At 52.0% G+C, this 24,304-nt stretch overlaps 1 protein-coding gene across 13 annotated transcripts; it reads right to left on the minus strand.

The window, feature by feature from the left end:
- Window positions 1-23,560, minus strand: RNF32 (ring finger protein 32). Of its 13 annotated transcripts, none has more exons than XM_072964080.1 (10): window positions 23,414-23,554; window positions 21,155-21,240; window positions 20,590-20,608; window positions 20,344-20,511; window positions 17,964-18,106; window positions 15,415-15,447; window positions 14,799-14,923; window positions 14,563-14,671; window positions 1,002-1,169; window positions 1-370 (listed from the first exon to the last, which is right to left on the minus strand). In XM_072964080.1, the coding sequence occupies exons 2-10, from the start codon at window positions 21,167-21,169 to the stop codon at window positions 134-136; spliced, it is 1,017 nt and encodes a 338-aa protein (XP_072820181.1). In that variant the 5' UTR covers window positions 21,170-21,240; window positions 23,414-23,554; the 3' UTR covers window positions 1-133. The 13 variants fall into 13 exon arrangements, with proteins under 13 accessions (XP_072820181.1, XP_072820182.1, XP_072820174.1 ...); XM_072964081.1 differs by having other exon boundaries at window positions 21,155-21,237; window positions 23,414-23,484; XM_072964073.1 differs by having other exon boundaries at window positions 20,344-20,608; window positions 23,448-23,560.
- Between the last annotated feature and the right edge of the window lie 744 nt (window positions 23,561-24,304).

The following is a 24,304-nucleotide window of genomic DNA, read 5'->3' on the forward strand; positions in this document are numbered from 1 at the left end:
TTTCCTGAGTAGAACTACTAAGTTTATTTCACCGGAGAACAGAATGCACGCAGTGCTTACCTCCAGACTCCCAGCGCGTCCAAAATCAAGCTACCCCCCCCCCGAATTATACAGCCTTTCCCTGACTAGGAATTCAACATTCAAGGATTTTCTTCTGATAGTGAGAGCGGCAGAGGGGACAGGCGTGGCGGGGCGCGTCCCCCCAGGACAGCTCCTCCAGTGCGAGGAGGCACGTGCGGTGGAACACGTGCGAGCAGGACAGCAGAACGGCCTCCCGCCGGGGCTGCTGGGGGCCGGTCCCCGAGGGGGCGCCGCTGACAGAGAGCGCGGCGAGGCAGATGGGGCACTCGTGGGCCCCCCGGTGCAGAGCCTGCGGGCGGGAGTGGGGGAGAGTCGCATGGTTATTCGTCCATCCTAACAGAAGTGGCCTAACCCTGAGTGAGCTTGATACCCCGGCCGACGTGGGTCCGAAGCAGAGCCGTTCCATTCTGCGGTGAAACAGCGCTGGACACACGTGGGCGCCGTTGCTCTTGTGAAAGATGGAAAGGCACGTGACCCAGCTGTGGTGACCCATTGTGAGATCAAAATACTTTATAAAGTGCTGAACATCAGTAACACAGGTTTTCTTTTAATTAAGTAACAAAGTGTAGCCTTTTGCAAAAATTTTGACTGTGTAGCTGCTGAACTTCTTTATAAGTTTTCCTATTTTTGTGATTTTCTAGGTGAGCCTTTCCTCTGCTGGGTTTTGAGGCGCCCTCTTTCACAGCGCCTACAGAAGCAAGAGGGGGCAGGCTGGGACCCGCAGGAAGACTCCGGGGGACCGTGGGGAGCGCCTGCCTTGGTGTTTTCACCGTTTACGAAACGGTACCATCAAAGCAGAATCCACGCTCCAGGGCCTCGGCCCCGCCCCAGAGCGGCTGGCGCAGGTCCGGGTTCCCACGGGTGCCAGCCCCCCGCCCCGGGGAGTCCCTCCATCCCGGCCGCCCACCGCCCGGGCCCACCTGCATCTGGATTCTCCCCCAGTCCTCGTCCGTGAGCTCGCGGCCGCACCTCTCCTCCAGCTGCTGGAGGACGCTGCGGTTCACGGCCAGGCAGCGGTCGATCTCGGCCAGGAGCTCCTCTGTGTCCGTGTGGTAGGACATCAGCAGGCGGTGGCTGATTTCTGTGAACTGAGGACCCGGGGGAGACCGTCACTCACAGCGGCTGTGAGGACACTGCCCCCTGCCCAGCCCCCACCACACGCGCTCTAGACTCAGCGTGGCCGCTGCTCCAATTTGGAAATAGTTTCCGTGTGAGTCTCCCTCATCTCTATTGATTTCAGTCTCCAAAGTGAGAATCTTTAACCCTCCTGCATATGCCCTTCCGTCAAAATGCCATCACTCCTTTTTAAAAAAGATGACGTCCTATAGTTACTGGTTTATTAGAAATCTAATGTCTTAAGCTTTTTAGGGTCTTTACTGAGCTAGCTGCCGCTTTTATTCATGTTTTGGTTGCACCGCGCAGGTTCCAGGGGACCTGCGCATCTCCCTGTAAGTCCTGCGCGGCTGTTCAGGAGCGCACACAGGGATGCCTGGGGAGGTGCGAGATACCGTGGTCCCCAGGGCTTCGGGATTCCAGAAGCCGGTGTCCTTAGATGGGCTCGTAAGGAAGAGCAGGCTCCTGGAGTCAGTTATGTTGTAAAGATCTGGATTATCAGAGCGGGTTCAAATCTAGACTCTCAGTGACGCTCCTGTGAGGGAACCTTGTGATAAAAGACCGCGCACGGCTGGGGCGCGGGGCCGAGCAGGTCCATTACAGGGATCGGGGGGAGGGCGGCATTCGGTCTTGTTTCCTCTCCCGTATCTTCCCAAAGTGCTGTATGATACACTTGGGAAAAAGCCCCTTTGCACCACTGTGTTTACAACTGTCTAAAGGGTAAGACTCAAGCAGCTGCTCCCGACCGGCCCTGTCCAGGAGAAATGTAACGTGAGCCACGCCTGCAACCGTAAAACTTGTAGGAGCCACATTAAAAAGGAGTTTTTAAAGAAGTGAAATTAAATTTAATAGTGTATTTTGTTTAATCCAGCATATCCCAGCTGGCACCACCTCAGAAGGTGTCAGCTGAGCTTCTGGCGACACCTTTCGTAGTCTTCCCTGTGTGGCCTTGAAGTCCGTGTGTGTCGTGCACGGCCGTGCTCAGACTGGCCTCCCTTCTCAGACTCGACAGCCCCAGGTGGCTTGTGGCTCCCGTCCTGGGCAGAGCAGCCTGATGGCCCAGGGGACACACACAAGAGCCAGGTCATCGGAGAGCGACATCGCGTCTGGGCTGTGGGGAGGTAGCTGACCTCGGGCTACAGTGACAGCACCCGTGCTAGACCTCTGAAGACAGAGGTAAATGGCCAGGGAGCGTGTGAAGCCCTGAGGCGGGCGGCTGTCACCTGCTGGCTCTCTGGCTCGTCCTTCCCCAGCACACAGGGGTCTGGAGGAAGAAGCTTTTCCAGGTAGGAATCCAGTTGTTTCCTGCGGAGTCTAATGACGCCTGCCAGGCAGCTGTGTGCTAACGTACCGGCTCCAGCTGTCAGTGGTTCGTTTTCCCTGGTCCTCAGTCTTTCAAATACCTGACAACCTCTAGATAAATTATTCAAAGTACACAAGTTCCCTGTCCTTTGTAAAAGGAAGAAGTATTTGGAAATGCATACAACTGCCTTCCAATTAATTTTTTTTATAATTCAGATTTCCTGTAATTGGGTTTCTTGAAGCGTGAGATGGTTTCCATATACACCTGACAGGAGAGATCCTTTCTTTCTTCTTCCAAACCTATTACCTCAGGGAAAAAGGGATCACAGACTATTCCAGACCTCACAGTGTTCCGGGCTGTGGCGTGTGTGTGCTCAGATCAGTTCTGTTCAGAAGTGCTGCCTGGAGAAGTCATGCGGGTGTGACGCCAGGACAACACTGTCAGGTGTGGCCCCCGGGCCAGGGCCGGTCAGCGCCGCCTGGGAGCCCGGGGGCACCGCAGACTCTGGGTCAGGACCTGGAGGTGCGAGCAGCAGTCTGTGCTTTCCAACCCCCCAGGGGATTCTGCCGCTTGCTCAGTTGTGAGAAGTGCTATCAGAGAAGTTACCGGATTCATTTTTAAGAGCCAGAGTTATTTAACATGGCTTCAGTCTTTGTTCCTGTAGAAATAACCACGCAACTCCAAGTGCTGGGTGTCACTCAGGAGCCACCACATAAATGTGGACGCCACAAGTACCGACATGATCTTACACGGGCGTTTATGTTCCGGGCCCCCGTGTGTGACGAGGCACATGCGTGTACTGCATCCTGTACACGGGCCCAGGGTGACTGACAGAAAGCGCCTGTCCTGACGGTACGGGAGCTCTCACAGCTTGAGATGGAAGCAGAGCTGGTGCTAGGCTCAGCCGTGCACTGGACCCCCAGCTGGCCCTGGGGAGGACAGTCTTCGGCGCCACCGCCCCCGCCGTCAGCAGGGCGGCTGGCGCCACCTCGATGCACCTGCTGTCAGTCCGGGGCGGGAGGTGCTGCGCTTCATTCTGACCCGGCCCCCGGGGGTTCCCGCGGTTCTCCTGGTTACTTCGCTCTGCCTACCACCCGCTCCGTGCACGGACCAGGCCGCACTGGGTAAATACTTGGAGAAACGGACTTGTCAGTTTTGCAGATACAGCGAGGACACATACCTGCACAGGGATTTGGATTTCCACGTCCCCTCTGCTGGCCTAGTGCACAGAGTCCCTTCCACACCTCCTCCCAATCACGCTGTCTTCCTCACTTGAAAAGCATTTGGTAAATGAGAAGAGCTCCCGTTCCCTGTATATGTAGTGGTGGCTGAAGACTTAACGTGCAGTTTGTTTAACCTAAGCTGAGTAACTTTGCCTTTAACTTGCTGTTTAGCTTCTGCGTGGTGAGTGCTAAGGACACACAGTCCCTGGAGGAGCAGGGCGCGGGCCGGCCGGGGGGGCACGTCTCCCCACGGGGACCACGGGGCTCCCAAGTCGGCGGGGAGGCAGGTGGGGCGGGAGCCGCCCGGCAGGCCGGCACACAGCGGCTCTCCGCGCTCCGACCCCGGGCCGCGCTCCCACAGCCCGCGCCAGCCTCGCTCTTGCCACCTTCCCGGGAGGCACCCCGTCCAGCCACGCTCTCCCACTCAGTCCACGCGGGGCTGTCCTGTCTCTCCGTCCCCACGGCTTCACTGCACGGTGACTGCTGGGGACCCTGCGTGCGCCCGCACTTGGGCGGGAAGGGCGTCCTCTCTGCAGCCCAGAGGGCACTCGTGGGCCCTTCACCTGACCCTCGTCAGCGCCGGGCGCTGGCGTTGTTCTCCTGTGTGCACTCCTTATCTCCTCGAGTGGGTTCCTTCGATTCATCTTGGTAAGGCCCTTGGCATTCAGTAACAAATGCTGACTTTAAGTTTGCAGTGCATTATGTGTGCACAGACACATGAGTGCCCCAGGGTTCACTTTCTAAAGGAGTGTGGTGCCGTGTCCTTCCTGGGGGATAAAAAGAAAGGACAGTGTCTGTGTGGACTGATTCTGAAGAAATGTCCAGTGTCGATTCAGTAAGTCATCGGTGTTTGGCTCATGATCCGAACACTGACGTTCGCTTTTTGATGAACAAATGGAAAATCCTTCAGTGTACGTTTAGGGCAAACTTCTACAAGTGAGCTGGTGTGACTGTCTGTCTTCTTGTGTTCAAGTTTGGGGAAGCCAGCGGGGTAACGCTGTAAAAGGTTAAGTCAGCGTGTGTTCGCTGGCTGCCAACTGTGGCCAGGTCAGAGCAATGTCCTGGGTGTCGCTGTGAGTACATATGTCTTAAATGTCAGATTCTTGTGTGACCGGCGTCCTCTTGCTGTTTGCTGCCTCCCTGTTCCCTGGTCAGATGCCTTCAGGGACGAGCAGGCAGACACACAAAGACCTTCGCGTGCTGGTGTTCAGACTCCCGGTTAATGTTAATTCTACAGAAACTGACAAAATACATGGAAGTTTCAATTAAAAGTGAGTATCTTATATTTTTCCTTTTAAGTCTCATATGTTAGATATTTGATAAATTAATTAAGAGTTCAGGTTACTGATATGTAAAGCAATGGCTGGTCATTTACAAGTACATCCTGGCCAAACAGTAAGAAACACACACTAACAAAAGCGCCCAGGTGAACTCTGTCTGCCCGGGAGGCCTCCCCAAGCATCCATCTTGATGTCAGCAATTGCTCACTAATGTGTTGACTTACGGCCGCCCTCAAAAGCAAAGGGAAAAGTCTGGAATTTACAGCATATCAATGGATCAGTTGATAAGCTTTTACTGGTTTAATATCCCCATGTCCTGCTGCTTGGAGCCACTTCAGGTTAGCAACAGAATGTTTGCCATCTCTGTGTGATAAAGGAAGTCAAAGGACTAAACAAACTCTAAGACCATTACGCTGTTTGATGAGATGTAAGTGAAAAAAGTAAGAGAAACGTCCCGCAGGCGGTGTGGGAGCGGCAGCCCCTAAAGGCAACCACCATCTGACAAGTCCCTGCCTCACTTTTTAAACAATGGTCAGGACTTTCAGCTTGGGTGGAGATAGTATAATGCATCTGAAAACTTTTAATTGCAGCAATAAAAGGCCATACCTCAATTATATGACATATGCCAGCAGAATTTCTAGATAAGGATCAAAGGCATTCAAGGACCCGCCGCCGCATTCTGGGCGACTCTCGGGCTCTCTGTACACACTGCTGACACGCAGGAGCAGGGCAGCCCCAGTGACCTCGCCGGGCGGCTTTGATCTGGCCCCCGAGACTTGACGCAGGCGCGCCCAGCACTACTGTTGCATCCTCGACACCCCGGTGCCCTCCCTGACAAAGGCACTGCGGACTCAGGGTTACTTCCCTGACACTTACTCCTGGGGACAAAACTCCGCATCTGCCCTGCTCAGTTCCCACCTCGGGCCTGCAATCCATTTAAAGAGCCTGCAGTGTAAGACAGTGTCCCTGTGCTCTGGTTCAGTCTTGTTAGTAATGTGCTGATGATGTTTTAAAAGCAAAGCAAATCTGCGGAGAGAGAGTCGCAGTGTCTGGTAGCATTACTGTTCATGGAAAGATGACCTCTGTGTTCTGTTTGTTAGTTAACACCTAAGAGATGCACAAACGCTGAGGCAGGACAGACTTCGTTCATCCCCCTGCAGCAGAAGAGTGAGGACGCAAGGCCACGGTTCTTTCACAAGTAAGATGGATTAATTCACAAAAATAGAACGGCCAGAGCTAATCTAATCTAGCACATTAAGGCATATCCATCTTGGTGAGCGCTTGAGACTTCGAAGGACACAAGCACATTCTCATTTATTGCGCCTGAAAATGTCCCCGTGGCCCCTCCTTGCCTTTCTTTTCTATTGATTGGGCTGCTGCTTCCCTGAAGGCAGCTAAACCAGCGGCCCCAGGCATGGCATCTGCCAGCAAAGGAAAACAGTGAACTCAATGGAGGGAAGTTCTTTAAAACTCCATGTTTCTGTGTGAAGAAATATCCTTTAGAGTGTGGTCAGGTACTTCCTACTTCTTTGGTGCTGAAACAGCCTTTCTTTTATGAGATGATCCTGATGGTACATGATGTTTGGCCTTAAAATAGAAAGTTTTTGAAAGTTGGTAACAACTTTGTTGGAGCCTCCAGTTCCTCTTTGACGATTCTGCCACGACGAAGTCTGGAAACAGGCTTCTGTGTGGGGTCGTGGAGAGGGCGGGGCACCTGCTGCAACTTCAGCCTTTGACGTTGGAATGTGTCACATGATTAATTTCTTCCAGTAATTTGCAATTTCAATTTTTTAAACTAAACAAAATGAATTTGCATTCATTTAACTTTCGCCAATGGTCAGAATGGAGACGCAGCTTAGAAACATGGCTGGTGGTCACATGCCACCCCTCCAGGTTAAAGGACTGCTGTTCAGCAGATAGTCAAGAATTTACCATTTCTGATAGTGTAGTTACTGCAGTTTGCTTTGTAAACTTTCCAATTTCTAAAATTCAAACACTGGATCCCTAATAGCTCATTGATCTAAAGTTTGTGCACATTTAGGTTGTGGGGAGGGTGACTGGGTGAAGACACGGGTGTCAAAAGGCAGAGCTGAAAGGCAGGCCTGGGCAGGAAACTGGGCGTTCCTGGAATGTCCCTCAACAAGAGGACGTCTCCCGCCCAGAGGATTCGTGATAAACTCACTGTTCACTTTGGCTTTGGAATTTACCTTTGACTGGATGCTTTACCAGGAAACCTACAGACCCTGATTCTTTTGAAGCTGGACTTCAGATGTCTGGTTCTGAAAAACTGTAAAGATGAGTCTAATAGAAATTCAAGATTATAATTGTATTTAAAATATCTTAACCTCTGATTTCTAGATTTTTAAAGCCTCTTTATCCTGACAAGCTTAAGTTATAGTATTTTATAGGTCTGTAAAGGAAAACAATCTATTCAAACTTTTTTTTACTGAAACACACAGGTTTGTTTGTTTTTGTTTAATTTTATATTTATTTGTTTCCCAGCTTTACTGAGATGTAATTGACATACAACACTGTTTAAGTTTAAGGTGTGCAATGTGATGATTTGATACATGAATATGCTGTGAAATGTGCACCGCGGTAAGTTTAGCACATCCTTTATCTCAGATAATTACCTTTTTGTTGTTGCTTTTTTAAAAACTGAAGTATAGTCAGTTGCGTTGTGTCAGTTTCTGGTGCACAGCACAGTGACCCAGTCGTGTGTACATTCATACATGTATTCCTTTTTGTATTCTGTTTCATTAAAGGTTATTACAAGATACTGAATATTGTTCTCTGTGCTGTACAGAAGAAATTTTTATCTATTTTATATATAGTGGCTAACATCTGTAAATCTCAAACTCTCAAATTTATCCCCTCCCACCCCCTTTCCCCCGTAACCATAAGATTATTTACTATGTCTGCGAGTCTGTTTCTGTTTTGTAGATGAGTTTGTTAGCGTCCTCTTTTTCCTTTTTTTTTTTTTAGATTGCAGCTATGAGTGATATTATATGGTATTTTTCTCTTTCTGGCTTACTTCACTTAGAACGATGATATAAAACTGTTTTTATCATTAGAAAAATGCTATTTAATTATTTTTATAAAATAGTCTATGCTGTTAAACCAAGAAGTCTTTTATGAAGCCACCCAGGCGATGGTCTCGCTCAGGGTGCCCGGCGTTTCCTGTCTAACGTGTGCTTGTTTGGAGGCTGTTCTGGTATTCAACTGTGAAATATTTATCCTACTCATGGGATTACGTCTTTAAAAAAGCACAAGAAACCAGCGGAAACCCCTAAACTTTAAGACATGTGTGAGTCAATATTCCACCGTTACTACAGACTCAAATCTGGACGGTGATTTGGCCTTGTCGCCTGTGTTTCCCAGGGTTTTCTGCAGAGCGAGCGGCCCCAGGGGAGGGACCCACTGGCCACTCACTTCAGCCGCAGGTCAGGACCTCACCACTCCCACCGGCCGCGACCCCGTCCTGCCCCCAGGGTGTGGCAGCGCCTGGTGCCCAGTAAGTCGTCTACGTCGCAGTCTGTTAATTTATTTATTCCCCTTAAAGTATCGAAGTAGTTAATCCACAGGGAACTTTTTTGAGGATAAGATATGAAGTGATGTCTTTTTCTCCTTCATGTGAATGCCTCCATCTCCCATTTAATTGATTTTCTCAACCATCTTCGCTGGTCTGGACTGTCTCCTCATTGAGAACCTAGCATCCCTGCATACTGAGATGGGTGACTTCCTGCTGTATCAGCCACTTCATCTATTATTTCACAAGAATCTTAGTTACCAAGTTTTTAGGTATATTTTGATATTTAACAAGGATGTTCAACCTTATTCATCTTTCTTTTAAAAAATCAGTTCTTCATACTCCTCTAGATAAACTTTAGAATTAAGCTGTGGAATTCCAAATGCGTGGTTGATCCTACTCCTTTGGCAGTTAGAAATTATATTACATGTACAGAACAGCAGGAAAGTGCACATTCTCACTCACATCCCAAATAAAATGTCAGTCATTTTATTTAAACCTTTTATTTCATCAGAAAAAAGTTTAAATTATAATTACTATTTTTCTCTAACTTGATTGGGATGTAAGTGACATATAATGTGGTGTAAGTTTAAGGTGCACAGTGTGGTGACTGGATACACTTCTGTGCTGGGACGTGGTCGCCACAGGAGGGTTCGGGACCACCCGCATCATCTATAGAATCACTGTTTCCTTTATGTGAGGAGAACATTTACGATCTACTCTCAGCCCCTTCCAAGTGTGCGGTCAGTGCTGGTCACTGCAGCCGCGCCCGCAGCACACGGGGGCGTCCCGCGCCTGGAAGCCTGTGCTCTGGCCAGCACCGCCCCTCCCACGCGCCTGCCCCGGCCCTGGCCACCACCGTTCTGCTGTTTCCGTGAGTTCACATATAAGTGGAATCATACTGTATTTGTCTTCCTCTGTCTGATTTATCTTACTTATCATCTTACGTCCTCACGGTTCATTCACATTGTTTCAAGTGGCAGTTTCTCTTATTCTCGTGGCTGAGTTCCACACGTTCCAGAAGTACACGACATCTTCTTTATCCACTTATCTTTTGACAGACACTCGGGTTGTCTCTGTGTCTTGGCTGCTGCGCGCAACGCTGCAGGAGCACAGGACTGCACGGGACTGCACACACCTCTCAGAGATCCTGATTCCGTCTCCTGTGGGTAGACACATGCCCTGGAGGTGGGGGGGCTGGACCACATGGCTCTTCCTTTTAATTTCTGAGGAACCTCCAGGCTGTTTCCCACAGTGGCTGCACCAATTTACATTCCCACCAACAGTGCACGGGGCTCCCCTTTCCCCACATCCTCACCTGCGTGTTATTCCTCCGCTTCTTGCTGACAGGCGTGCTACCAGGTGTGCGGTGAGATCTCACTGTGCCGTCGACTTGCACCTCCCTGATGATCGGGGATGCTGGCACCTTTTTTGTGCCCCTGCTGGCCACGGATGTCTTCCCGGGAAACACGCCTGTTCACCTGCTCTGTCCATGTTTCAATCCGCTGTCTGGGCTTTCTGGCTCTTCAGTAGTGTGAGTTCTTTACGTATTTTGGATAAAGCCCCTGTGGGATACGTGATGTGCAGACATCTCCTCCCGGCCCGTAGGTGCCTTCTCTTCCTCTCGCGGCCTGTGCCCCGTGCTGTGGGGAGCGGTCCCTTCTCTGGAGCCCCGTTCACTTGCTTTTGCTGTTCTTGCCGATGCTTTTGGTGTTACATCCAAGACATCCCTGCCAGACCGCCTCCAGGGAGATTTTATCCTGTGCTCTCCTATAGGGGTCTTGTGGTTCCAGGTCTTAAGTTTAAGTCCCTAGTCCATTCTGAGTTAATTTTTGTTATATCCTCTTGATGAACTAACCGCTTACCACTGTATCGTGACCTTCTCCATCTGCAGCAGTTTTTGAGTTAGTCTACTCTATCTGACGGAAGGGTAGCCACCCTGCCCTGCTCTTTCTCCATCTTGTGTGGAATACTTTTTCCCGTCCCTTCACTTGGAGCTGATGTGTGGCCTTAATGCTGAAGTGAGTCTCTTCTAGGCAGCATTTAAGTTGAACCTTGATTTTCCAACTATCCGGTCATTCGTGCCTTTTGATCAGAGACACGAGCTCACCTGCATTCAGAGAGTCGCGGGTCGGTAAGGGCTTCCGAGCACCATCTCGTCCCCAGCTGCCCCCGGTCCCCTGTGCCTCCCCGGCCCACCCGCTGCCCTCCGGGCGAAGTGGGTGGGCGCGCCCAGCCCTCCCTCTGAGCGCCTGCTGGACGGTTTCACTTTGTGGTCACCACGAGGTTACATCAAACCTCATGTCGACAGGAGTCTATTCTACACTGATGAGTTTGATTGTGTACAAAAACGCTAACCTTCACTGCCCGCTTTCATGTTTTGCTGTCACAGTTTACTCTCTCGAAGTGTGAGTTCACTAACAAGTCACTGTCGCTAGGGCCACGTTTGATGCTGCCATCCTTTCACCTTTGTAAGAGACTGGGGCAGCTGATACACCAGTGTTACGACATCAGTCTAAATTCGTCTGCGTACTTTGTTTTACAAGTGTGTTCCTTATATTCATACTTTCTCTTGCCACTAATTAGCTCGCTTTCATTTAAGCTTGAAACCTTTTTTCAGCATTTCTGGCAAGGCGGGTCTAGTGACGGTGAGCTCCTTCGGCCTCTGTCCGGGAAGGGCGTTCTCTCCCCTTCACATCTGAAGGCCAGCTTTGCTGGGCAGAGCTGTCTTGGTTGGCAGCTTTCCCTTTCAGCACTTTGACTGTATCATCTCCTGGCCTGTGAGGCCTCCGCTGAGAAATCCACGTGTGGCCTCTGGGCGTTTTCTTGTGAAGCTAGTCACAAGCTATTTTCTCTTGCTGCTTTTAAAACTTTTTTGTCATCGACAGTTTTATCGCTCTAAATCAAGTCCCTTCCAGAGCTGAAGTCAGCTGTTGTACAGAAAGCCCTCATGTTGGATTTGCCGGATGACATGTATTCTCATGAGGGGGTTCGGGCGAAGCATTTCCAGTGTGCTCTGCCCTGGTGCACCCCGTGCACGTCCGGGCACGTGGGGTCTCTCTGTCCAGTTACTGGTAACTTCGGTCACTGGGCTGAGACGATGTCTGCCAGACCTATAACTGATCTGTGGGATGATTCTTTCAGACTGTGTGAAAAATCCAGTTCCTCAACAACCTTTTACCCAATAGCTTATGGTAATTTACTGACATAGGTTCTCAAAATATCATCTGTGTACACGTCCGTGCGGTCTGGATATACCTACAGAACCCTGGGCAGCATGAAGTTCAGTAGCCTCGTCCAGCCATCCTCAGACTCCATCAGGACGCGCTGGCGTCTCAGACCTGTAGACTGACGTTTCCCAGCTCAGCTAGTGGGTGCCGTCAAGTTGAAAAGGTAGAAGAAATCATCAAATTGCACGAGTCATTCAATAAACGGTAAGAAGTGGTCTGTGTCGTGAAGGGCCCTGGCGTGACTGGCACAGGCGTTTGGGGGGCCAGGGCTGCTGCGGGAGGGCTGCCGCCTGCCGATACACGGTCTGGCAGAAAACACAGTCCTCATTTACTTACATGAGGTTTGGGTTTAGATTTCAATTGTTTATGGCCAAATGGGATGAGTGAGCTAGGGTGAGGTGTGAAAAAATTTTGAGAAGATTTAGGAGACTCGCAGAGAGAGCTGGGGATTCTAGACTTAAACATTGAGACGGGCAATTACGAAGTGCCTGTTTGCGCAACAGACTATGAGGCTAGCCTCGGTAAGCTAAAATACTTCTGGGGGAGCGCGATCTGAACGACAGTGTGGGCGCGCGCACGGCTGGCCGAGTCTGCCGACTCTGCTTTATGTGAAAGCACGTGCAGCTGGTGTTTCCGAAAGTTATTTCAAGATGACGCAGGCAAATGAGTAAAGGTGCATAAAGTGAAGTGACTGCTGAATCTGTGATTCAGATCACGTCGGAGGAGGCAGTGAGCTTTTCTTACTTGAGAGCCAGTACATGCATCATGTCAGAAAGGACCACGAGCAGCAGAGAGAGGAGGCCCTCCCATCAGCCTGAGAACGGAGGCGGCATGATGAGCAGGGGAGGGCGAAGCACCATCCAGGGAAAGACCGCGACCCACTCAGGACAGACTGCAGGCGCGAAGCCCCGTCTCTGACGGAAGCCGGGGGGCTGCCGAGGAAATGAGGCCCACAGGGGAGAGGGCCTGCAGACACCAGGCCGCGCGGGGGCAAGGACTCTGAAAGAGTGGACGATAAACTCAGAAGAGCTGAGACCCAACAAGGAGGGCAGCCCGAAGCTTTTTCAGCAGTGAAGGGGGAGAGGAACTGTCCCAGAAACAGTGGCGGGGAGCATATTCTTCTCATCCAGTTGTCAGCAATTTTAGCTGATATGCTATTTCTTCTGTAAACTGGGGAAGTTTGGAAAAGACCCAGGTGCTGTCAAACACTGGATGCTCTTCGCACAGTCACCTGCGACAGGACCCCGTTCTCGGTCCCTAGACAACTCTGCTCCCCAGTCCCTGCTGTAGGGGTGCGAACGGCTTGAAGAAAACACTGAACAACCGCAGATTCTCCATCCACAGCCGCTCCACTCCTCTCCCGCGCCCGGCTGCTCCAGGGGCCACAGCTGCTGCGCCCAGGCTCAGGCTGCCCTGGCAGTGGGGCCGTCTCCCACCCTCTGGTCGAAGCTCTGTGCCGTGGACATACACGGTGTTTCCTGTGCTCACATGTCACCTTTGATGGTGTCCAACTCCTGAGGCAAATGAAGCCTATTTTCTTGATGAATCGGAGGCACAGTGGCCCCCAGGCCACGGCTCTGACTTCCTGCCGCACACCCCAACGGCAGCGCCGCCTGAAACAGTTGCCTACGTCGCCAGGAAGGCTATCAGAAAAAACCCGTCACTGCACTGCTTTATAGTCAAGCCTAAATCCGCTACTTTAAGGATCCCTGTGCAGTGCTGGGACACCGCAAGGAAGCCCCACGGGGCGCAGCCCGCAGCCCACGGAGGCCAGACAGGGCCGCTGAACCCTGGGGGTGAGGCTTAGCGCCCCTTCTCCACCCGGAGTGGGGACTGAGGTGCTCACACACTCGAGGGAGAATCACGGGACAGAAGGGGCCCCTCACACGAGGGAGAGGAACTTCCCATCACTCGCTGTCCAGGTGGGGGCGCAGGCTAAACACAGCAGGCTCACAAAAGGTCCAGGCCAGCATGAGTGACGGCACCGGCACAGTGACGCCGGGAAAGTGACTGTGAGGAGCTTCGTCTTACTGACTTGAGGGTGGCCAGTCAGCAGAGCACGGCTCACGGAGTGAGAGTAACACTGTAGAGTCTGGACCGTCACGGAACCAGAACCACGGAGAGGGGCCCGAACACCAGTGCTCACCATCAGTGCAAACCCACGGTGCCTGCGGTGAGGGGTCTTTTCCGGACGCAACTCCAGTCCCAGCGCAGCCCTGGGAGGGAGGCCAGCCCGCGTGGGCAGTGGGGACACTGTGGCCAGCTGCTGTCCCCTGCCCGGAGCGCCATGGCTGGGGATGGCAGTACCCAGACGCGCCAGCCCTTTTCCACGGGGCGCAGGGATGGAGACGGTCAAACAGGCCAGAGATAAAGACAGAAAGCAGGCAGAAGAAAGGGTGCGAACGGAGGTTACTTCTTTCTAAAAGCCTCACGCTTTGGGGCTGCCAGGAGCTACACAGTAACACGGGGTCACAGCAGCCTTCCTTCTAATTTCCCTTCCACTTCTCAGGGGACATGAAAGCGGAGGCTTGTGTTCATTCTTGTCTCCAAAGAGATGAGTTTATTTAAACACTTGTCACATATGGCTGAACAAAAGTTGAATTTCACCTTGTTCCAATGTTACGAACTTTATGATTTCACTAGAAAAGGAAACCTGCCAGTGTTTGCCACCCGGGCGAGCAGCCAGTTTAAGGCAGCAGCAGCTCAGCCATTTGGAAAGAGCCTAAAATGGAAGGAAGTCTCCGAGTCTCACTGCCCGGGCCCCGGCGAATCACCCAGGGGAGCGTGAAGGGTCGGCTCCTACCTTTTCTTCAAAGAATTTCCTCCTCAGTTTGGCATCTTTGGGTGGCACCGTCCTCCTCAGGTCTTGGTACCACTTCCTGACCACGTGTCCCCTCCAGCAGGCCTGGATCCTGGGACACAGAGGTTCCTCCCTCAGAACCCCGCAGCCCTGAGCTGGCCAGTCGGGGACATCACCGGGGACAGAGGTGAAGCCCCCCTTCTCGAGTGAGTCCCAGAGGCCGGGCCCCGGCCCCTCACCTGGCCGCGCACTTGGCTTTGAACAGTTGGGCCCCGGTGTGAATCACTCTGGTCTGATACTGGCTTCTTCTACAGAGGGGACAGGTTTTTTTGCTTGTGAACTTTTCAAAAGCCTGAAGGCACGCCTGGAGAAAAACATCTCACTTAAAACTGTACAGGTACTTACCTATAAGCAACGTTTCACCCCCAGTGCAGTTACAGGGTCCTCCCCTTGCCGTTAGGAGACCTGGGCCAATTCAGGCTGTGCGGCGAAGGAGTGTCATCAGACGTGAGCACCTCCTGCAGGAAACCGGCTCCAGAAGTGGTGCTTCACAAGCACGTACACGCGGGGATGTCAGAGGCTTCTGACAGCGCCCCGTGGGCTGGCCCCAGGGGCAGGCGGGGGGAGAGCACACCCCTCTCGCGGACGGCCCCCTAACGACACTCCCGTACAGACTCCGGGGCGCTCTCGTCACACGGAGCCCACCGCTGCCACAGCGGGGTGGGCTGCGCTGTCGCCCGAAGCCACCCTTCTGAGGGTAAATGGTGACTGTGGAGGAAGCGAGCGCTCCCTTGAGGAGACCCTGGGAGAGTGGACGAGGCGCCCCGGAGCGGCGGGGAGGACAGGGGTGCTCACCCTGTGGAACACATGGGAACAGGACAGCAGCACCTGTCAGGGGAACAAAAGGATGGCAAGTTTAGGTTAGTTTAAAGGAGAAGCAGCAAAATGCATTCACGTAAAGAGAGGTTCTGACTGCTTAACAAGGTGAGCCGTGCTGTTTCTTTGAAACATTTAAAAAGCAGATTAACAGCTTTGGTATTTGCCGTATGGAGTGTTTCACTTTCGCACGGTGCAGGCAGGCAATCTCATCTCAGCAAGAAAAACGGACTTAACGACAACCTGAAGCACCAAACGGACATGTGAAGTTTGCGAGAAAAAGAGTGTGTGTTTCAAAATGAAACAGTCCCGACAGAGGTGTATTTCTGGGCGGATCCTAAGAGCCAAGCTGGAGGAGATGTGGGATCAGGCCAGGCGGCGGGGAGGGGCAGAGAAGGGGAAGCAGACACCTCTTCTTAGGACTTTGTTCACCTCAACTGCAACCTTAAATTTAATAATAATAAATCCCAGAGACATATGAGTCACTTTTTCTACTTTAAATGCAGGGCAAGTGTGGTCATAGGAAAACTCCCCTTTCTGTGACTCCAGCTCCCCACCAGTGACCCGGCCTGTGACAAAGGCAGGAGCTTAGACTGAAGGAAGGACAGGCAGTGGTTCCTCTGAGGCCTCTCTGCACGGAGGCTGGGCAGGACTAGGGGGGGGGCCGGGGGCCTCCCCCACCTCCAGGGAGAGGGAAGTCCCAGACGCCCAGGCGCCTGATGGGGCAGCCGCCCAGGCTTCACAGGAACCCTCTCCCCTGCCTTCACTCAGGGTACACTTTTCTTCTTAAGTGGGAAGAATGGAAGAACTATCAGAATAAACAGAATTCAGAAAGTTCTAAAACTTTTCCTCCAAGTTTACTGTCACCAATAAGCCTAAACTGGAAACAAGAAGGTGGGTCCTCCTCAGTGATGGCCGCTCAGTCTAACGGCCGCCTTTAGTGCCCGCGCACTCGGCCCTCCTGGACCCCTCTCAGGGTGTGTCAGCGACAGACGCCTGATGATCTGTACTGAGTAATGTTATACTTCTGGAGATTTAAAACGTTATACTTTTAAATGCCCCCAAATATTTGTTACTAGCAAATGTTCTTTGAGTTAACAAAAATACACGATGAGTGGCAGTAAACACGCTAAAATGCCCTGGGAGTTACGTCAGGTCCCACCCCCAGAGCTGGCCTGCTGTGGGCCACACGGCCTGCCTATTTCCTCATCCGTTAAACGGGTCTAATGCCGACCTCAGAGGCACCGAGATGAGCCAAAGCCCTCGCAAACCACTGAGTGTCGGGGCAATGCCAGCTATTGTTGATAACGGGGAAAACCTAAACACGAGAACAGAACCTAGAAATGCAAAACACGTGTGTATCTGTAACAGAACAAAGACACTGAAGTTAGTGAGACATTTGTAAAGAACAGAGTGGAAGAAACGGTGGGTGTGCTACCTCCTGACCACCCCCCCCACCAACCTCAAGACATTCAGCTGTAAGGTTTTGTTCTCACTCAACAATCAGGCTACTTATCGCGTAACTGAGAACGAGGCTGTTGGGGCCGGAATGGCTCCTTGTGGCTTTACTAGTTCTTTTGCTGCTAAAACACTAAATCAACCAGGAGGCAATTCTGTGCTTTAAGGGCTAAAATCTTTTCAAAATACCCAACCTTTACATACGTAAGATTAGGTCTTGGTGGAGAATTGAATAGAATGAGTATGTTTAAAATAACGTGAGTTCAAATTAGTAAAGAACACAAGTTTTATGACGATGAACTAGCTCATCAATGATGAAATGTACAAAAAAAAATTAAGTTAAAGGTTTACGCGCCAAGGTAGTAAGTATAGCCTGGGGTTCCCAGGCTGTAAATTTTAGTCTGCTTTTAACTGTATTTGCTATTTTTAAAAGCAAACCTCCATAATGCTGCGTGTGTGAGAAATCATTATAGGGTGGCCATTAACTCAAAAAAATTCTAGGAAGAGCAGAGTCCCTCACCTCCAGAGGTTACAGTTTAATCTGGCAAAGCAGATCTAGGAAAGAAAACCTCTGACCTGGACGGACTGTGTGTCGTCTCCAGGGTCACTGGTCTGACCACGGGAAACGTTCGTGAATCGAGATGAAGCAAAGACCTCACTTAAAGAGCCTTCCACAGGGTCTTTGGAGATATGCAAGCTTGGTTTTTCTTTTATGATTTCAATTCACAAAACAACTTAAAATGTCCTTAGCCATCCCTCCGCCGGGGGATGCAAGTGCTCCTCTGAGGTGTCGCCACACTCCCCTCAGCTGCTCACGGCCAGGGGACGGACACTCTTTTGGTACCAACTTTGTGCTGGGGAGTTAGCATCACTCAGTGAATGACACGTTCAGTGAGGGTGCTCAGCTCTTTCTCACACACGGGCTTTAACAATGAAAACGAGGGTCAGTGCTGGAGGGTCATGTGGTGGGGGACCTGGGAAAAAGCAGCCCAGCCTCTTGGGCCGCAGCTCGAGTCTCGTCACTAGAGAAGGCCCCACCGGGCAGCTTAGCTACGCTTCACGCTAGACACCTGGGGGCGCAGTTCAAACTCTTCCTTGCAGATCGGGCAGGGCTGCGTGGAGTCCCCTTGCAGGACGGACCTTTGCTTCACGGTTTCCCATTCCTCCGAGGACAGTGGTGGGGGCGGAGGTGCAAAGAGGCCCAACTTCTGTGCTGAAGTGGAAACAACATACAGAGGAGACAGTCAGATGGATTGCAGAATACGGTACTCAGGTGCAGCTTCAACGACATTATCTTGTAAATCTGTAAATATGAAAGCAAAACACGCCTTACGTGCTCGGCCCCACCCTGCTGAGAAGCCTGCTTTTCTGCGGGTGCGCGGAAGTCAGGGATCACAACCCCTCACGTGGTGTTTTGTGTTTTTATTTTCACAGCAACTCCACGAGCTGGGCAGGACTGACGTCCAGGCTTAGAGTCCCACACGTACTGACCAAAGTCTTCCTCATTTCTCACCACACTTCCCTCTCGGCCTCCAGCATTGCCTTCTTGCAGTTCTGCCACCAGTGACCTTTATAAAATGAATATCAATCCAGTTCTCCTCCCGCTGAAAAATTCTCGTGCGGGATACTGGCGGCCAGGACGGGTTCCTCACCTGCGCGTGTCTGGTACCCAGCGCGTCTGCTCTGCATCAGACAGAGCTTCTGCTCCCCCGGACAGAAGTGTGACAGCTCGGGCCCAGGGGAGGGGACGTGGGCACCGGTGTCTGTGGCCTCCACCGCCAGGCCAGGGAGTGGCCACGGCGCCGACCCACAGGGCTGTCTACAGGGACGGAAAGGGAGGTGGCACATCTGCGAAACGGGACCAGGAAGCTGCGACGGGAGCAATCAGGACACAAAGAAGCGCGCGTGAAAATGAAGGACTTTTAGTAGAAATGTGGATGTCAACGGTAGGATGGGAAGAGGAAGCTAAGCAGAGCATCAGGCATAGTAGGAGGCAGACGGCAAAACCGAGGGCGCCTCGGCGCTCCGACAGCGGAAGGATGGGCGTTCCGGAGCGAGCAGGGGGGCGCGCGGCGAGCCTCCCAAGCAGGGCAGATGCTTCCAGCAGGGGTGACGCCGACAGCCCGGGTCCTGGCGGGAGCAGGCGGCTGGAAGGTTCTAGAAGGAGCGTCCCCATGAAGACACAACGAAACATCGCCGCTGTATGTTAATGTACTGAGAGAACTTACTTTGGAAGAGATTTCTGGGGACCAGCTGTGAAGACACGCTCCCAAACCACGTGAATTACACGGGTGAGACGCCGACCCCGAGGCTGGGCCCAGGCCGCGCGAGCGCCCGCCGACGCCACGGCCAGCTGAGCGGGAGGGCGCCGTCTGAGGGAAGGCTCTCGGCTCTGCACTAACTGACGTGCCCCCAGCCGCCTGCAAACTAAACTATGACGCGGCCTAAATGGGCAAGAGGCAAGCCGTCAGACAAGTAGAGAGACGGGGGCGTCCCCGTGCCCTCCGGACAGGCAAGGGTTCCTCAGTCCCCCAAAGCGCAGCAATGAAGAGGAAAACCCACAGCCTCCGCGGCGACCAGAACGAAGGACGCGCGGCCAGGGCGCACACAGACCCTGCACACGCAGGACGCCCTCCCACCAGGGGCGTCGGGGGCCTCCTGTTACACTCAGGGGTGCGTCTTTGGCGGGGAGGCCGTCCAGGGGCCGCCGTTGTCCCCTCTGCAGGGCGCGGCCCGCCCTCCCGGCCCAGCGCCCACTGGTGGCTGTCACCACTGTGGTGCTGGCCAGCCGGGGATCTTCTGTTTCCAGCCCCTGCCCACCGCCTTTGTGAGCTGTCATTCACTGTAAGGAAGAGCCTTTCCCATCGCTCATGTTTTTATTCAATTATTTCTATCAGTGTAGACTAACGGGCATTTACTTCAGTCTGTTCACTTACTGTCTACTTATCATTACTGTATTTTCTCGTCCAGATTGTCCTCATCATTTTAATTAGCAGTTTTATTTCAATAAATTCATTTTAAAAATTCTCATTTTTCATTGAAGTGTGGTTGATTTACAGTGTCAGTTTCAGGTGTGCAGCAAAGCGATTCAGTTATACATACACATCGGTATATATATATTTTTTCAGATTCTTTTCCATTAGAGGTTATTACAAGATGCTGAACACAGTTCCCTGTGCTCTGCAGGTGGACCTTGCTGTTCATCTGCTCTGTATACAGTAGTGTGTGTCTGCTAATCCCAGACTCCTAACCTTCCCTCCTCCCCTCCTCCCCTGGTCACCAGTTTGTTTTCTGTGTCCGCCCATCACCACTTCTAAACTTCAGTGCACACATATCTTCCTGTGAGATTACACATTAAAATAATTTCTGAAACAGAGAAATATGTACGACAAATCTCAACTAGAGTCTTTAGCTCCAATAAGCAAAACCACAAAGGCGAGACTGGCGTACCTAGCGTCAGTGGCGGTGGTTTTGGATCAAGAACATACTCCTTTTCTGGATCTTCCACTTTAGGGCCTTGGGGAGCCTTTCTACGTCCAGTGTCTACCACTGCTCTCGCATTTCTCTTCAGAGAACTGGACCTGTTTTCTCTCTTTTGTACCTTTGTCTTAGCAGGATCTGCCACGGAAAGAGTTCCAAGTTGAAGATCCTGTAAAATGTGATCTTGTAAAGCGACCGCGATGACAGCTGAGTTACCTTGTTTAGAAGAACGGTCCTGAAAAGCAGGGAAAAGCCTTACTTTCAGGACATGATCTAATGTGTCATGTACAAGAAACTCATACTGTAATGCTCAGCCTTGACAGCACGCTGGACCGATCTAGGAGGAGAGGGTGATCCACCCCTCGTTACCCGAGCCAGGGAGCGAAGCCCAGGCCCAGCATCCGTGTTACTGACGCGGTAACAGCTTTTCATTTAATTACTGAGGCCTTAATCGTAATATGAATAAGTGCGCGATGGTCTATAAAAGCTGCGCATGCCTGAGAACACTCTGTTTCACTATAATTAGACGAGACTCCAGGCAAAGCCTGCTTCTGTTACACTAAAGAGAATCTTGCACTTAAGTATTTTTATACCCTTTTTTGGTGAAAACTTATACAAAATAAAATTGCCACACAGCTAAGAGACACTTGCACCAAGTACACGGCTGACAGCTCTTCACTGAAGCAAGGTTTGCAAACTATTATCTTATATTGTCAAGTAGCTGAATTAAAATACAGTCCTGAGTAAAACAAGGGTATATGTTTAAAAAAGGATTGTGTACCTTATTTTTTAACATGCTGATTCAGGAGAAGTCCCTTGGCTGAATCACATTTTATCGTCAAGGATCACAGTCCTTTAATTCGTCTACTGTAAAAAAGCCAACAGAAGGTCCAAGTCAGCATGTACGTAACCCCTCTTGTGAAGAAGAGGAGGAGACGGGCACTGAGAGTCCGGACAGCGCCGCAGTGAGGGCGCCTGCGCGCTCTGGCTGGGGGGGTCAAGCCGGCCACGACCCAACTCGGCCCGTCCTCAGCTCTCTGGTCACCGGAACATGTTCATTGCAAAGAGAACAATACGTTGCTAAGTGTAACAGTGTTCTAGGTGAATACAGCATTTCAGACTGCAATGACCAGAGAAAAGTGAGTGAAATACCCCTTGAAGAGGTAACACTAAGGCTGGGATCTGAAGGCCACAGACAGGCAGTGGACTCGCCACACTACAGGTACAGGAAAAGCAAGGGCGGGCCAGAATCGGCAGGTGTTTAGAGGAGGAAGAAAACCGTGGCGGTGACTCCACTCTGCCCAGAACACGGACGTGCAGAACATGAGTCACCAGCGTGGGCTCCAGGCTTGCTGTTTGCTGGGCAAGATGCTCAACATCCCTGCACGCGCTTCCTGCCAGAAGACAGCTGTAACGACGCACTCCTCGCAGGGTCACTGTGAAGTATGAAAGGCGATGGCCTAGTAAAGGATCTAAAACGCGTCCTTCCACACAGAAGAGACTCTGGAAACTGTTCTTCTGGATCCCGTTCCCCTCAAGGCTAGTGGGAGAATTTGGAACTGACCCTTTCGTTTTTAGACAAGGGTGTAGCTTAGGAAGACAAGAGTCCACAATATGCCGGGCTGGGATGGAGAGAAACAGTAAACTGTTGAAGTCACGCAAGGAGTGGTACTGAGGGGAAGATGAGAAAGGAATTAACCCAAAATGTGCGTCTATGGGTCAGCACCTAACATTCAGTCTGTCCACCAAAGGAGCTTACTAAGAGTGCGTACAGAGTGAGAAAAGCAGAATGAGCAGAGTAAGGACAGTGGAGAGGGGGCTGTGAGATCTCCTGGGCTGAGCAGCTGCCAAGATCCCTGAGAAGCTGGGTGGCAGTTTCTACTGCAACGTCTCCCCGTTCCCCTTCAATTCTGGCATCGAGAGGAGCACGAAGGACAATTCCATCATGACAGTCTAGGCTGGAGAGATGGTAGAAGGTACTTAAAATGCTGAAAGATCACTACCAGAATCTTCCGCTTTCAAAATGCCAACCCCTGGCAGAACATAGTTCACGTCATCTTAAAGATTGCTTACTAACCATAGCTAGCTACCTGCAGTCTACAATTTTATCTCAAGTGTCTGCAGTGTAAGCCACTGTGATTAACGTCAAGATAAGGGCTTTTAAAAACTGTGCCCCTTTTAAGTCCGATAGTGTCATTAAATTTCAGCATTAGAAACTATATTCAAGTATTTAGTAAAACTTCATTTTTTTTGAGGTCTAGTCCAACTTAATTCTAAAGTGAGAAAGTATATCCAGAGATTAGCGCCTCCTCCAAACCTGTGTGATCAGTCTGCGGTAGTGGTAGGGTTGGAAACAATCCGCATCCAGTACTAAGAGCTAAAGTTAATAGGAATATTCTTTCTTTGTAAATTCCATTGTTAACAATTAGTTAAAAGAAGTAGGGCTTGGTGACAAAAAATACCATTGTGGTGCCAAAGTAATTAGTTACCGATTTGTCAGAGTGACTTTAAACTAATTAATAAAGTTGCCTGTTAAAAACACAGGCACACAAGAGAAACATACAGTGTTTAAAAGATGACCCGACACACTGTCCTGTTAGCCTTCGTATCTTAGGAAGTCCTTGTTTTGAATTTTTGAGGAGTCTCCTCCTAGATGGCCACAAGCACAAACAGACGTAGAGCTGCAGGCCTCCCGTCCCCGGTGTCCGGGGCGCTGGCTCCGGGGCCCGCGGGCCCGCCCGCAGTCAGCCCGCCGTGCCCTCGGCTCCCCGCGCCCCCGGATTCAGCCCCCCGGGGGCGGGTCATGCGGCGGGGCATCCGGGCTGAAAACGCCGGGGGCGGCACGTCGGGGGGGCCAGCAGCTCAAACCCTGTTGGCCGGGTGCCAACCGTGGGCGCCCTTTTGTAACGGGCAGCGCGGCGGAGTTCAGACCGACGTCCTGGGCCCTCCCAGGGGGTGGCCCCAGCACGTAGCCGCCCTGGAGGCCCGCGGACCCCAGTCCCGGCCGCCCCGCCCCTCCCTACCCCACCTGGGGCCGCACCTGCGCCGGGTACCGACCCGCCCTTCGCACTCACACCGCGACCTGCGCCTCCGCCGTTGCCCAGCAACCGCCGCCCCGCCGGTCACGCGCCAGTGCGCATGCTCAACGGCCCGGTCCTGCCTTGCGCACGGCGCCCCCAGGACGCGCTGGGACTCCGCTGCACTGCGCATGCTCGCCGGCCCCGCCCCGCGCTCAGCCCCACCGCACATGCTCCCCGGCTCTGCCCTGCGCACAGTACTGACGCCTAGTCGCCCATGCGGCGCTTTCACACTGCGCATGGTCGGCTGCGGCGCGCCGCCCGGCGCCTCGCCGCGCACGCTCGCCAGCCCTGCCCTGCGCAGGCCGCTCTGCGCATGCTCGCCGGCCGGGCGCGCTCGCGCAGGTGCCGGGGGCGGAGCCAGCGGCGCGGGCTCGGGTGGTAGGATTGCCCCTCACCTGGGCGCCGCTGTGGCTCCGCAGTGCGGCTGGGCCCCTCGCCCTGCCTGGGTCGGGGCCTGGAGACTCAGGCCACTTGGTCTCCCTTCTCTCGTGGACCCGGCCCTGCACTGCCTGTTGTCCAGTGTCCGAAAACCCCTCTTGTATATAATTTGTCTGATTTTTTAGTTGTTGGAGGTAAGAGCTTAAATCTGATCCCCAGCCCTTCATCGTGGCCAGACGCAGAAGTCAGTAGACGTTTGAGGCAGTGACTCAGTCGTGCTATTTAAACTTACTTTTTACTGAAATAAAGTTAGGCTGAAAGGACAAAAACCGTATAAAATGCAAATATAACTCCCCCCGTTTCTTACTTCTCTGAAAGTGAGGTCTAAAGAAGTTACCAACTACTTGATTGGAAATTGGTCATTGATCGTTAAAGACCTAAAAGTTAAAATGCTTGATGTAGTTTTGGAATAA

Source organism: Vicugna pacos, chromosome 7 (assembly GCF_048564905.1).
Source record: "Vicugna pacos chromosome 7, VicPac4, whole genome shotgun sequence".
In the NCBI taxonomy this organism is placed as follows: Eukaryota; Metazoa; Chordata; class Mammalia; order Artiodactyla; family Camelidae; genus Vicugna; species Vicugna pacos.

What these genes read in the sequence shown, in the direction of transcription:
- RNF32 (XM_072964073.1), bottom strand. An exon ending in AGTTTGAACTGCGCCCCCAG is followed by an intron (nt 15,448 to 17,963) that starts GTGTCTAGCGTG and finishes TTCCCCTGACAG; the next exon opens with GTGCTGCTGTCCTGTTCCCA. An exon ending in GGGGGAGAATCCAGATGCAG is followed by an intron (nt 371 to 1,001) that starts GTGGGCCCGGGC and finishes TCCCGCCCGCAG; the next exon opens with GCTCTGCACCGGGGGGCCCA.